Source organism: Terrapene carolina, unplaced genomic scaffold (assembly GCF_002925995.2).
Source record: "Terrapene carolina triunguis isolate 2854851 unplaced genomic scaffold, T_m_triunguis-2.0 Scaffold25, whole genome shotgun sequence".
Classification (NCBI taxonomy): domain Eukaryota; kingdom Metazoa; phylum Chordata; order Testudines; family Emydidae; genus Terrapene; species Terrapene triunguis.
Window position 1 is genome coordinate 5,550,103 of NW_020664376.1, and position 13,967 is coordinate 5,564,069.

The 13,967-nt window shown below is 38.5% G+C and overlaps 1 protein-coding gene across 1 annotated transcript in view; it reads left to right on the forward strand.

Moving 5' to 3' along the window:
- The window catches only part of LOC113406328 (glycoprotein Xg-like), a 15,595-nt gene extending 4,945 nt beyond the window's left edge, over positions 1-10,650 (forward strand). Inside the window, exons 2-7 of the mRNA XM_026650534.1 lie at positions 225-366; positions 2,082-2,147; positions 6,283-6,339; positions 8,223-8,261; positions 8,614-8,733; positions 10,610-10,650. Coding sequence (XP_026506319.1) covers positions 225-366; positions 2,082-2,147; positions 6,283-6,339; positions 8,223-8,261; positions 8,614-8,733; positions 10,610-10,650 — 465 coding nt within the window. The remainder of the gene's footprint in view (positions 1-224; positions 367-2,081; positions 2,148-6,282; positions 6,340-8,222; positions 8,262-8,613; positions 8,734-10,609) is intronic.
- Positions 10,651-13,967: the final 3,317 nt, after the last annotated feature.

Genomic DNA, 13,967 nt, shown 5'->3' on the forward strand with positions numbered 1-13,967 from the left:
CTTTAATACATTTTCCATTTTATGAAAACTGGACCACAACATAACTAATTTAATTTAAAGGAAATGCATAAAAGTCAATGGGAAATGCTGGATATAGCACTTTTGATAATCAGACTATTTTTAAAAATTTGCTTATATTCAGGTTCTATTTTAAAAGAATTTTGGCCATAAGACCTTAGCACTTAATTTGTGGTCTCAGTGATGCTTAAGTTTTCTTTATCTAGAATATTTATCAAGATTTACAGATGCCTCCCTTTGATGTATTGAAAAGTGTTTCAGTTTGTATTGATTTTATGGTCTCACTGTGTCTCATAGAGGAAACAATTACCAAGAAGCCTTCACCGGCTACCAAAAGGCCAGTGTTTGGTGAGTAATAAATTTAAATTGGCTAATGGTTCATGACAATGATCTCACATTTGTAGTTTCTACAAGATTCATCGTGATGTGTGCCATGTGCAGCATCTGAGATCAAGGTTGTGCGATAACTGTCTAAGTATCAAGTACTGTATAGGTTAAAAAAAAGTATTAAAGGAACTCTCTTGGACATTTACCAAATAATAAGAGTTCCTTAATGGGTATAATATGGCTTTAGACAGTGACTGAACAATACTGAAATTGTATTGGCTGATAATTTTTGGTAATCTCTTACCTGCCTTGAAATCCCCAAGGAACATACAAATAGACAACTGTAGCTTTTGTATTTGCCTTACTAAACATTTGTGCAGGGGAAAAGACAAGTCCACAACAAATGACTTTTAAAGAATGTTAGTAGTGTTGGAGACTAAAGTCTTATATGCGTGGGACTTTTTAAAATTTGATGGACCCCCCTCTTCTGGCATTCATTGTTAGCGTGGCTTTTAATAGTTCTACAACAGGCTATGCCAAAGAACAGAAATGAGCTGTGAATGGTAAAGGAGGACTAGAAAGTTTTAAAGCCATAAACTCTGGAGGAGATTGGATGTGACAAACTAATTTTAAAAGGGTAAATCTTTTTTTCTCATTCTCTCCGTTTAAAAATACTTTTTATTTGATTATGATATTCCACATACTACACTGAAAGAAAATTAAAGTTCTAAAATGAAGCATTCAGGAATCAGGAAATGGATAAGGTTGCCATGCAATCTTAATTTAGCTCCCTTGTGACTATGCATTATGGTAGAGTCTTTCACTATACAATCACAGTTTTTTCCCCCTCAGGAATCCTGTCTCATTCAGTGCACAAGTTGGACATTGTTCTATGTATGTGGCAGCTGTTAAATATTTGTATTGTCACTATGCGGTGCATGGCTTCATGTTTTATACATTGCAGTGTCCCAGCCCCCACATTGCATGAGGCCAAAAGTCCTTTCTTACCTCTGTCTCTTACACCATACACTGAACAAATAATATAGTGCATGGAGCAGGACCGCTGCCTCATTTACTCATAAAAATCTAGATAGATGTACTCTCCCACTTTCCCTGCTTCATTACACTACATCTTTAGTGAAAGGGGTGGGGTTCTATGTCTCTGTGAATGGGGTGGGGTTCTTCTAGATTAAGGAGCCCCTTCTTATGTATCTCTACATATTATTCAGAAGGAGTCACTGTCCTTTTAGAGCTCCACCTCATTCCATACTCACCCTCAAAGATCATATTTCACACACACCTGCACACTCTAAATGAAATTCCACTCAACATTTCTGTGCATGTGTAACTGCAATAGAAGTTGAGAGATTGTCTACTGAATGGAAAATTCCACTCAACTCGCGTGCACACATGTGCAGCACCAATGGAATGTTGGCAGATCATTAGTATAACAAAAAACAGTGCACAGGCATGAACCATGTTTTAAAATCTTTACAACTTGTCCAAAGCAAAACTGATGTTCACCAGATCCCAGAAAGGCATATGAGCTACTTGGGGACTCTGTCCTCTGATTAAATGTGCCCCCCCACACACGCGCACTATATTCCTACTCAAAGTAGCTGAACAGTTTTTGCTCAAACATTCTAAAAATGTGCTCCTGGGCTGAGAACAAAGGTGTCCAGTGTTTGACCAAAAGGTAAAGGTTATTAAAATCTTGAAATCTTTATTGCTAATAGATGATCATCCAAAACCTCACCCACGTCCTCCTCACAAGCCGCAGCCGGGAAGCTATGGCAATGACGGTGGTAAGAATATTTTTGTGCATTAAAAATAAATGAAGCTGCAACTGGTTAATTTTGGTTTGCATTTTTTGTTGGACATTGTGCTATGATAATGAAAATATTTATTTTTATTAGATGCTTCTGGGATCAATATGTTTATTTCTGATTTTAAAATTTATTTTTCGACATATAAAATATAGCTTGTGTATCTATTATAGATATGCTGGTCTGGACACCACATTTCACTGAGTTTTTTTATTTACAGCACAGATTCAACCTCTTCGTTGTTTTATAAAGAATTTGGTGTAGCGCCCCAAATTTACAGCTCATAAATTCTGGGTAAAGACAAAATTTTATAAGAATCTTCACGTAAATTTGTGAATTACTTTGAGTTAAAATTAATTTAAAATTAACTATTTAAAATATGTGTCCCACTATGTCTCACCTTTTTGTTCCTAACTAAAACACCACAGTTTTTAAAAAATGTTCTTTCCCCTTATTCTTCGTCACTGTTACTTTCTCCATCGTCATGCTTGATGAGAAATATTTTGGAGATTGAATGGCTAGTCTGGAATCTAAACTTTTATTTTAAAAGATACAATGCTTTGAGCCTTCATGGTTGTGAAGAAAACTTTGGAACTGTAAACTGGAATGCAGCTCATCCATATATCCCCAGCACACAGAGCTGTCTTGAAATTTTGCTAGCAATGCATTGGAGAATGATGTGGGCAATAATCCTTCTTTCCATGTAATGCAGTGGAGGTAAAATTCTCAAAATACTGAGTCATCTTCTGTGAGTTGCTAAAGCACTTGCAGATGACCTGCCCCAACATATTTCCACTCTTCTTAAACAATTGCTTTACATTTCCTATTTAAAACTAACATTTCACTCCTTCTCCAAAGTGCCTTCTGTTTACTCTCTTCTTTGTCTTCTTTTAGATAAAGACCTTTATTTAAGAGATGCCCCTGGTGGTGGTATTCCCTAAAAGTTTTGTAGTATGTTAGACTGCTTTTTATCATGCTTTCACATTTCAGAAAATAATTCCCCCAGCATCATATTTAAGATGGTTAGACTACTAGAAATTAGAGATTGAAAACACTAATAACCATGGGTGAAATTATCAGAAGTACCTAAGGTCCCATTTTCTAAAGTGATACAGGTGTTTAGACTCCTAAGCACCTAATTGCTTTTGAAAACAGGATTTAGGATTGTAAATCATAGGCACATTTTAAAATATTAGTCCATATCTTTACATGTTTATAAATATTTGCCCATTTAGTCATCTCTTAGCCAAACTCTTATTCTTTTCTCATAAATCAGCCCCTTAATTCCTCTTGTTATATCTGTAGCTGTATTAAGTTTGTTTACGTCTTCCTAGAAGTGAGGAGCCTGGAGCTGTGTGCAGTTAATCCAGCTGTGATCTCATAGGTCCCAGTTCAGCAAGGTACTTAAGCATATTTGTAACTTCAAGCATAAGAGTAGTCCCAAATAAATGGGGACTAGTCTCATGCTTATAATTACACACGTGCTTAAACATGTTGTTGAATCAGGGCTGTACGGAGGGATTATTATTTCCCGGTTCTGTTATACTATGCCTTTGCATTTGTAGGCCAAAAAATTGCAATGGCTTGTTTTACTGTCGTATAACACACATTTCAAAACCAGGCATGATATACTATCCTCTCTCATCCCTACGTCTTTTAGCATTTCCAGGTTTCTTTCTTCCATTTGATACCTGTTTCCTCAGATGTTAGTCTATATTTTTCAAAATTGAATCTCGTTTTGTCCCGTCCCCCCCATACTTATTTTATTTAATCATTTTAGGCCCTTCTTTATTATTATTTTTTGCTCATACTGGTGTTTGAAGCTCCTTCAAATTATTATTATTATTGGTTAATTTTATTAATGTGTTGCCTTAATATCTCTTTTAGATAAATAAAATACCCAATTCAATCCACTACAGTTTATTATTTTTCTTTACTTTTGGTTCCTTCAGCCAATTTTCCATCGACATTTTGGTCTCTGGTTCCTGCATGATACCCATAATATCCCACAATCCTTCCCTGATGTCAGTATCTGATATGTTCATAATAGTGGAGCTGGCTAAAAAACGCAAAATATTTTTCTCAAAAATTGTGGTGGGTTTTTTTTCTTATTTTCACTGAAGATTGAAATTTTTTGACTAACATTTTGTAGTCAGCAGGAATTCTCTGATGCCAAGAAAATCAGGCTCAGGATGTTTGGCCCTTCTTGCGACTGTTTTAACTAATGAGGAGGACCTTTTCTGAATCTATTAGAGGAAAAATCAGCAATGGACTATAAAAATCCCAAAGTTTTACACTTCTTGTTTACTTTTGTATGCACTTTTGAAACTTTGGCCTTCCTTCCTTCTAACAATATTTATTATCAATAGACGACCACCCAAAACCTCAGCCATATCTACCTGCTCACCCGCAACCAGGAAGGTATAGCAATTCTGTTAAGAATATTTTCTCCTAAGAATGTTAGAACCAAAAATTATTTAGGTCAGATTTTTATTTATATTGATTCAGATTTTTATTCATTTATTTATGGATGGTATACTTGTGGAGATTATGGAAGAGGGAGACATGAATCAGGGCCCTTATTGTACCTGGGGTGATCACTACTTCCCACCACCCAACACAGATGTAATGAGGTTGAGTAGTGTCCGCAAAAGAGAAACTAAAACAACTAATTATTCCTCAAAGAAGGCTTTTAATGATTTATGACTATAAAAGCAACATAGACAGAATAAGAAGAGAATAATTAAAGACCAGCACTGAATTAGGATTAATATAAATGGCAGGTTATACTGAAGACAGGCACAGTAACATGCAAAGCTACTATCACTTATCAACTACTAGCTCTACCCGTGCTGTGCCCGTTCCCAGCAAGGCACCAGAACCTATACAGTTATTATATATTGAGTAACTATTTACTACTACTATTCCTAAGCGATTTACTACTACTATTACCCAACTTACTTTTACTTCTAAACAATATACTAGTATAATTAAACTATAGTATCGATACAGACTTAAGATTAATCAGGCCAAGCACAACCAGACTTCTTTGCTTCAAAACCTTACCCTGCATTTTCCCGAGAATACGTTACCCTTCAGTCGACCGCTTTCCGCACTGGCCAGGCACAGATAGTCGGTGAAGCACATGTCCCTTCGGTTCAGGGTGTGTGTGTGAGCCTGATTAAAGAGAGATCTCTTTTAGGTCAATACACACACAGACAGACACCTGCGCCTTTGCACCTCTTTATACATTATTTTTTGGCTGTGTTCCAAAGCAAGTCAACCAATTAAGGTGGCCAAATGTCTTAGTGTGGTATTTTGCGGTTGTTTTGATCTTATGAACTGTGCACCTGTGCCCAGCTCATCTTTTCTTTATGTGGCTAGTTGTCCTAATTGTGGTCAATTTGCTAGACTCAAATTTTGAGTCAGCCTAAAGAAGTATCCGGTTGCAGTGCATAGTAACTACAAGTCCGTATCTAATTTCACAGAGCTTCCTTTTTTGCTTAATCTTAGTCTATAAAGCTTCCTAGCTAGATTTTGCTTATACTTGCAGGATTTTATTGCGTTCGCTCTTTGCAGCTTCCCAGAAGTTTGATACATTAATCACAATACTCTGATGGGGCACTTATTTATTAACCACTGTAGGGAACTTTTGGTTTGCTATGTGCTTGTTTGCTTGTTTGTTTGTTCAACGTTCCAGGTCCACTTTTTGAAAAAGGTTACTGGGTCTTAGTGTCTGTCCAACAAAGTATATCTAGCCTGAACAATTTACAAGATATTGGACCTAAAATCATGTTGATAATCATCTTGTTTTCCCTTCCACTCCTGTTGACAAATTTAGCTGCACCTATCCTGGGAATGGATAGGAACCAAAAATTTTCTATTTACATGACTGGAATTCTAGCCTTCAAATAGATTCTAATGGTTGACCTTGAGGTGAAAGACAGAAAGTGGGCTCTATGCCCAAAAGGGTCTGCCTCCACTTAAGGATCCTGGGGGAATGATCCTCTCCTAGGACACCAAGAATAAGCAGGTCATGGTAGTGGAAGGGAGGGGGAAAAGCTGAAATTTCAGATAAGTTTGAATAATGAATAACACGCTAATTTTACAGACCGCTTCAGTGACTTAGATCTCAATGATGGGAAACCTCTACCCCCAAGGCCCGCAGGTACTGTATGCCAATTCTGTTGAATATTTCACAACCTCTCTCATATAGTCATATCCCATAGCTGCCTGTTTTTGCTTTAGACTTGCATGTAGCTGGTATAGGGCCAGATTCTCCTACTCTTACACATATTGAGCAATCTCTTGCTCCACAAATAGTGCTAAAAGATGTCGAGTGGTCAGTCCTGAAGAGATAAATCACTTTAAGAACATGCTTAAGCAGGGTGGATTTGATTTAAATCATTAGTCAGGAAGACTCGATTTAATCATGGTTTTCTACATAAAAGTGCATTCTTGTTGGTTGTTATAATCCTAATACATATTCTTCACAACTCAGAGATAGATGTAGGTTACATTTTTAGAAGGTACACACTATACATTTTTAAACAGGTGATTTATTTTGAAAACTTTTCAGATTAGTTTTACAGCTATATCAGAAAATGAATGATTGGTTATTTAATTTACCGAAGGTAATTGAAGCAAATATTTATGAAGTCATTGGGAAGTGAAGTATCTCCAATGCAACAGGTTAATCATTAATATTTGGAGGATTTTCTTGCCATGTTGTATTAGGAGGAGAACATCACCAGATAGACATTTAAATTGTTTTATTTAACTAAAACAACAATGTTAAGTATTCTGGATTTTTTTCTTCAACCACAAACATATAATATTTTAACAAAACAAGTGTATGTCCCTCGCTTCTCACATTTATCTCCAGACTTCTTCTCCTTGTCCAGCTCTATTCCACCCCCAACAATCTTCTATTCGTTGAACTTTTTGAAACTTTGCACTTTTAGAGAGAGGTAAGGGATTGACTCTGTGTACACAAATTTGCAGAGGGAAAATAGAGTTGAGGTCTATTATTTCTCACTGCTATATATTATTTATTTATTTAAAAACATTTTTGCTGTTAACAAGCATGTTACCTCTGGAGACACAAATCCACAGTTTGAGAACTGCAAAACTAAGCATCTCTAAGCTTCTAGAATGAGCACTGAGTGCCATTGAGTAGATAGAAAGATTAACCTAAATAATCTATACAGAAGCCTGTGGAACCGATAAGATTGGGTCCCTAATCCATGAACTATTGGAACTCATTTACAAAACTTTTCTTAAACATTACATGAATATATTGTCTCATACTATAGAATTAGAATTTATAATCCCTATTCCATGATGAGATACCTTTGAGCTATAACGTATCTTAATTAAAACTATCTTTAGATAGGTTTTTTCCTCAAAAACATTTTATCAAAAATTCCATTTGAATAAAAAAAATCCGATTTTTTAATTTTTTTTTTAAATCATTGATTTTTATCCACCCTGTGCTTACGTGCTTTGCTGGGTTGGAAAGGGTCTTCTGCACCTTGCAGGATTGGGCCCATAGTCTGGTTGAATTCAGTGGGACTACTTACAGATTAAGGGGCTATTCAGAGTGTGTAAAGGTGGAAGCATTGGACCGATCGTGAGTTAGCCAATGGCTCCCCGGGTGGTTGTCTGTCAGTGGAGACTAGCCAGAGTGTTGCAGTGCTCTGGCTACTCCCCTGTCTTACTCCCCATGCTGGCAGCTGTCTTTTATTTGAAATTTACTACATTTTTTATGAAGGTGGGTAAGCAGTTTCAGCCCCATTTTATTGGGTGGGGGTGATTAGTATTATCATTCTGAGGAAATTAAGACAGAGAAGTGACACAATGTGCCTCCAAAAAGTTAAGGTTGAAGTCAGGATTAGAACCCACATTTCCTTACTCCCATTCCCCAGTTCTAACCAAATATCATTTTGCAGGCTGTCTCTGCATGGGATTTGTTGTTGTTTTGCTGTGTGTTAGCTGTGACTTTTCTCCAAAAGGTTTCTTCCAACAATGAAGTTATTTCCTCTTTTCCAGGAGAAAAGGAGAGTAATGTCAATCATGGTGGAAACACTGGTCAGTAAACACATATATACATATTATCTTATAGTATATTTAGGACAGTCTTAGCTGAACCAAAAGAGTTTTAAAACCCACATAAAACATATGTGTAGTTTTCACTATTGTGAAATAAATAAGTCACTATTTTCTTGTCTGTAGTAATATTATGGTTTCTGGTCCTTATATATATTTTTAAAAATGTTTTATTTCATGCTGCAAATGAAATTCAAAAGTTGTATGAACCCTTTCTCATGTCAAATTGTGTTTGCAATGATTTGCTATTATGGGTCAGTGTCCACTTTATGTACTCTATAATAAGGATGCTTTTTTGTTGCTTCTGAAGAAAATACGTTTTTTCTTCCAATAGATTCTGGAGTAATTGCTGGAGTTACGTCACCTGTGATTTCTGTGCTTGTGCTGTTAGTTGTTGGAACAGTAGCTGGTTACACAGCTTACAAGAAGAAGCAACTCTGTTTTAAAGCTAATGGTAAGAATTACACTAGCTTTTTTGTTCTCTTTTTGGAACTGTGACAGATCCTGATTGAAACAGCACTTTCTTATTTCTTGTAATATAAATTAAAACCATCTTGTACATTCTTTTTGCACGTTATATACTTTGGTGCTGTTGTTTTTGTACCACAGAAAACATTAGCTGAAAATGTGTGTAGTGTATGTAGGTGGATGGACATGGAGGGAATAAGTGACCTATATATATCTGTTTCAGTCTCTGAGTTTGGATAATAAAATATAGTGCACCTGGTTTAAAGAATTCAATTTACTCCACTCAAATAGTTGCAAGACCTATAATGTTTTGAGTAGTAATTGCAGCTTCATTGTTCATCTTTAGCAGGGCCGGCTCTGGCTTTTTCCCCGCCCCAGGCGAAAAAGCCTCCGGCCACCCCCCCCCCCCCCCCGGGGGGGGGGGGGGGCCGCGCCCCCCCCGGGGGGGGGCGCGCCCCCGGGGGGGCGCCGCTCTCCCCCCGGCGGCCGGGGGCAGGGCGTCGGGGGGGAGGGTGGCCGGAGCCCTGGGAGGAGGGCGGCGAGCCCCGACTGGGGCTCGGCTCTCCCCCCCAGCGGCCAGAGTGCAGGGCGGCGAGCCCCGGCAGGGGCTCGCCGCTCTCCCCCCGGCGGCCGGGGGGAGGGCAGCCAGAGCGCCGGGGGGAGGGCGGCGAGCCCTGCTGTGGCCCCGCTCTCCCCGGCGGCCGGAGCGCCGCGCCGCCACCCCCCTCCAGGTGCCGCCCCAAGCACCAGCTTGGGTGCCTGGTGCCTGGAGCCGGCCCTGATCTTTAGTTTTTGTATTGCAATTGCACAACCAATATGCTATGTGCTTCCCAGAGTGGAAGACACTATCTCTGCCCTGAAGAGTGCAGGGTCCTGAATATGAACTTATATTTAAAATATTTTTATTCCCAGACACAAACTTAATGAAATTGAAATTAAGGTTGAAAATTCATGGATGTGATGGTCAGTCAGTCAGATGCTGCCCGATAAGAACTACAAATGTAATAATGAATTAAATATTTAGGTGGGATTTTCAAAGGTGCTTACAGCTGGCCTAACTTGGCTTCCATTGAAGTCAATGGGAGTTTTACTATTGACCTCCGTGAGAGCAGATTTTGTTTTTGAAAATCCCAATCTTAGCATTGTTTTCTAGGTTTGCAAGGGATATTTGTTAACAGTTAGCATGCCTACTCTTTCCACAAATTTGAAGTAAACCATTGAAATGATAAAATTCCTAGGTCCTCAGTGTCAGAAAGTGTGATGGTGGGTGGGAGTGGAAGTTGCAGTGGTACAAGGCAGCTACAACTTTCCCTGCAGCAAAGGGGGGGGCCTATATAGGAGGGCATGGCAGACCCAAAAGAGGGGTAGGATTATAGCATCAGTGCATCCCCTGAGCAGCCTCTGCCATCGGAGATCCTATAGAGCCCACAGCAGGAGCAGTGAGAGAGGACAAAGGTTATCTGTCCTTCCGTAGGGGCAGGGAGGAGCTGTAGTAAAGGATAGAGATGTATAGATCTGAATAAGCATCCATACCAGAATATTAAAATTTTCTTTACAATCTTCCATTTTAGGTGGGACAACTGTGTAAGCTGGCAAGAGAGGAACTGCCCAGTGATAATGAATATTTTCTGCACAACACCAGACTACTTATTGTTAAGATGTACTTAAGTATGAATGGGTAACATAGTACAATCTGATGCATATTATACATATGAATGTATATTTTGGTTCAGATGCTAACTCTGTGATAATTCCTCAATTATGTGCTATAATATTTTTCTAAGGTTAAAGGTTTGTGTCTGAGCATTGGGTTCACAGACTATTAAGTGTTTTTTCTATGCCTATATTTTTTAATACTTTAGGTGATGAGAAAAAAGGAACTTCCGCCTATGTGTTGTATTGATGTTCTCTTGTATATTTGTATTTTTTATAAAGTTTGAGGCAAATACTTGAAGTTTTGAAAAAAGTTTAAAGATTTTACTTTCCTTTATTTTATACTTTACATCTGAATTCTACTGAATAGAAAAATCTATAGTTGAAAAAAGCATTTTCATCCTTCATTTTTCAAAAAATGACAAGGGAGATGTACTGTGTACTGCAAAACCACCGATAGAAAGGAAGCCCCAAACCATATATGAGGGGCACACATTGATTTTTAAGGAAATGTGTTTAGCTCCACTTAAGTTCTGCAAATCTTGCTTGAACCCTGCTTCTTTTCTATGAAATTTCTTAATATAGAAAGGGCTAGTTCCAGAATCCATTAGAGTCAGTGGGTGCCCTTGCATTGTCTTTAATGGGCTGAATCAGCCCCATAGATACTGGTTTTCAGGAAATTTGAAGACCCTGTAATAGAAACTAAATTGCGGTAGTTCTTTAAATCAGTCATCATAATCACCACATTACTGGCCTTTTTTACAAAAACAGTCAGAATTTTCTTGTGGAGGAAGGAATCAATTTGATTACAGATGTAGTATGCAAGGAGAATGCTTGTGGGTGGGAAACATGATGCTTTGAATTCTAAGCCCCATCTTGAGTCACATATAACCAATCTGTTAAATTTTATCTTTTTGATACGTTTGTTGTTCTTATGATTTTAATCATGTAGTCTCTATTCATCTTTAAACTCAGTATTTTCACCTTTATTTTACAAATGAACTACCATATATACTCGTTCATTAGCCCGTTCATTTATAAGCCAATCCCCCAAGGTGGTTAGGTAAAAATAGCAAAAACTGTATGACCCTTTCATAAGCCGACCCTATATTTCAGGGGTTGGCAAACTTTGGCTCCTGGCCTGTTAGGGTAAGCCGCTAGCGGGCCTAAAAGTTTTGTTTACTTGGAGCGTCTGCAGGCATGGAGCCCCTCAGCTCCCAGTGTCTGCGGTTTGCTGTTCCCAGCCAATGGGAGCTGCGGGAAGCGCCAGCTCCCAGTGTCCGCAGTTAGCCGTTCCCAGCCAATGGGAGCTGCGGGAAGCACCACTTCCCGCAGCTCCCATTGGCTGGGAACGGCAAACCACGGACACTGGGAGCTGAGGGGCTTTGTGTCTGCAGACGCTCCAAGTAAACAAAACGTCCCGACCCGCTAGTGGCTTACCCTAATGGGCTAGGAGCCAACGTTTGCCAACCCCTGCTATATTTCAAAAGCTGGCATCACAAGAAACACTCAAAAGTTTTGCTAGAATTATTTTAATGTAATCTAACAAAAAATCTGTTGTTGTTATAATAATAACTGAACAAATATGTATTCACCTTCAAAATTACAGTCAATATTTAAAATCAGTAAATGGATATTTAAAACAAGTAACTTGGAACAATATGAGACTTTAAAAAGTCTTAAAATCCTTCAAAGTCTGAATCAGTCTCTGATTCACCAAACAGTTCATTAAACTCGGCTTCAGTCACAGTTGTATCTGCATTGCCATCGTAGATGTCGGCAGTGTCGTCTTCAGACTCATATTCCTTCTCATCATCAGCCTCTGTTGTGTCATCATCATCAAATATGGCATCATCTTCTGACTCGTTGAGTGCATTGCTGATACAGCATTTCCTAAATGATTTTTCTATCATTTCCGAGCGAATGGACACCCACGCATACTTGATCCACTGGGCAACCAGATTGATTTCGGGCTTCCTAAGATTGCCGCCTTTTGTCAACTTCGCACATCCATTCAGACCACATTTTGCGTAGCCTGTCTTTAAAGGGTTTGTTCTGGCAGACATCAAGCGGTTGTAGAACTGAAGTTAAGCCTCCAGGTATTACAGCCAATGTAGTTTTCATATTTTTGGCCACATTTTTCACCTCATCCGTCTTGTGTGCCCTGAACATGTCCCAAATGAGCATAGCAGGTTTCTTGAAAAGTGCTCCTGGTCTCTTATTCCACACTTTTCCCAGCCATTCAATAGTCCCACTTTCATCCATCCATCCCTTTTCGTGTGCACATACGATGACACCAGCAGGAAATTTCATGTTTTTAGGCAAGGTTTTTCTTTTAAAAATAACAACAGGAGGGAGCTTTGATCCATTTGCCAAACATGATAAAACCACTGTAAAATGGATTTTTTCATGGCCAGTGGTTTTAATTAAAACTCTTTTTTCACTAACACCAGTTACCGTTCTGTTGCTCGGGAGATCGAATGTCATTGGTGTTTTGTCCATATTTCCTATTTGTGACAGTTCAAATGCATATTCCTTTCGATATTTTATAATAAACCTCTGGAAAGATTTGATTTTTTCTTCCAGATCTCGGCAGCTTTTGCGCTATCTTTGTTCGCTGACGAAGACAGAGACCATGACGGTTCATGAAGCGAGTGCACCAACCCGCTGATGCAACAAACATTGATGTCTTTACTGACTTGTATTTGTCATCTTTCGACATTTGCAGAGCACGCAGACGAATTCCAGATCTAGTGACAATGTACCCATTTTGTCGACATTCAACAACCCAATTATTGAGATCTTTCTCTAGCTCAGGAAATGAAACGCACTTGGTTGGACATTTTTTCTTACTTCTTGGCATGTCTTTTAGTGTTGTTTTATTTTTTTGCCATTCTCTTACTGGCTTCTCATTGATACAGAATTCACGAGGAGCGGCGCAATTATTGTTTGCTTCTGCATATTCAACAACTTTAAGTTTGAACACTGTATGATAAGCAGACCTTTTTCTTTTGATTTCACCATTGTTCATTTTAAATACTAGTATGAAAATAGATTATTATTATTGTAGTTATAGATTTTGTAGGACTTTATATAGGAATGTCACATGCTTTATCACTGTCAAATTATTATTGTTCTTTGTTTATTTCAAAGCAGCCTTGTAGATAGCCTGTTATCCCCACAGACATGCCAATTTCAATTTTATTAGAGATTCCATCGATTCTGCACGTTATATTTTCATATTGGCTCGAGACTTATGAGGTCCAATGGTAGAAATGCATGAAGAGATCAAATTATACAGTAGCGGACTGACACCAGTGCTATAGTACTATCATTCATTGTATTTTTCTGATTGGGTTGTAAGGTGTAGCATTTTGTGAAATGCATGGGTCAAATGTCATGCAGATCTGCAGCACTGCTCTTTTAGTATTCCTTTCAAGCCAATCTAGTCCACTAAACAAAGCCTTTGCAACTTTAAAAGGCTTCAGTATTGACATCAATAAATGGGTCGGCAAACTTTGGCTCCCGGCCTGTCAGGGTAAGCCGCTGGCGGGACGTTTTGTTTAC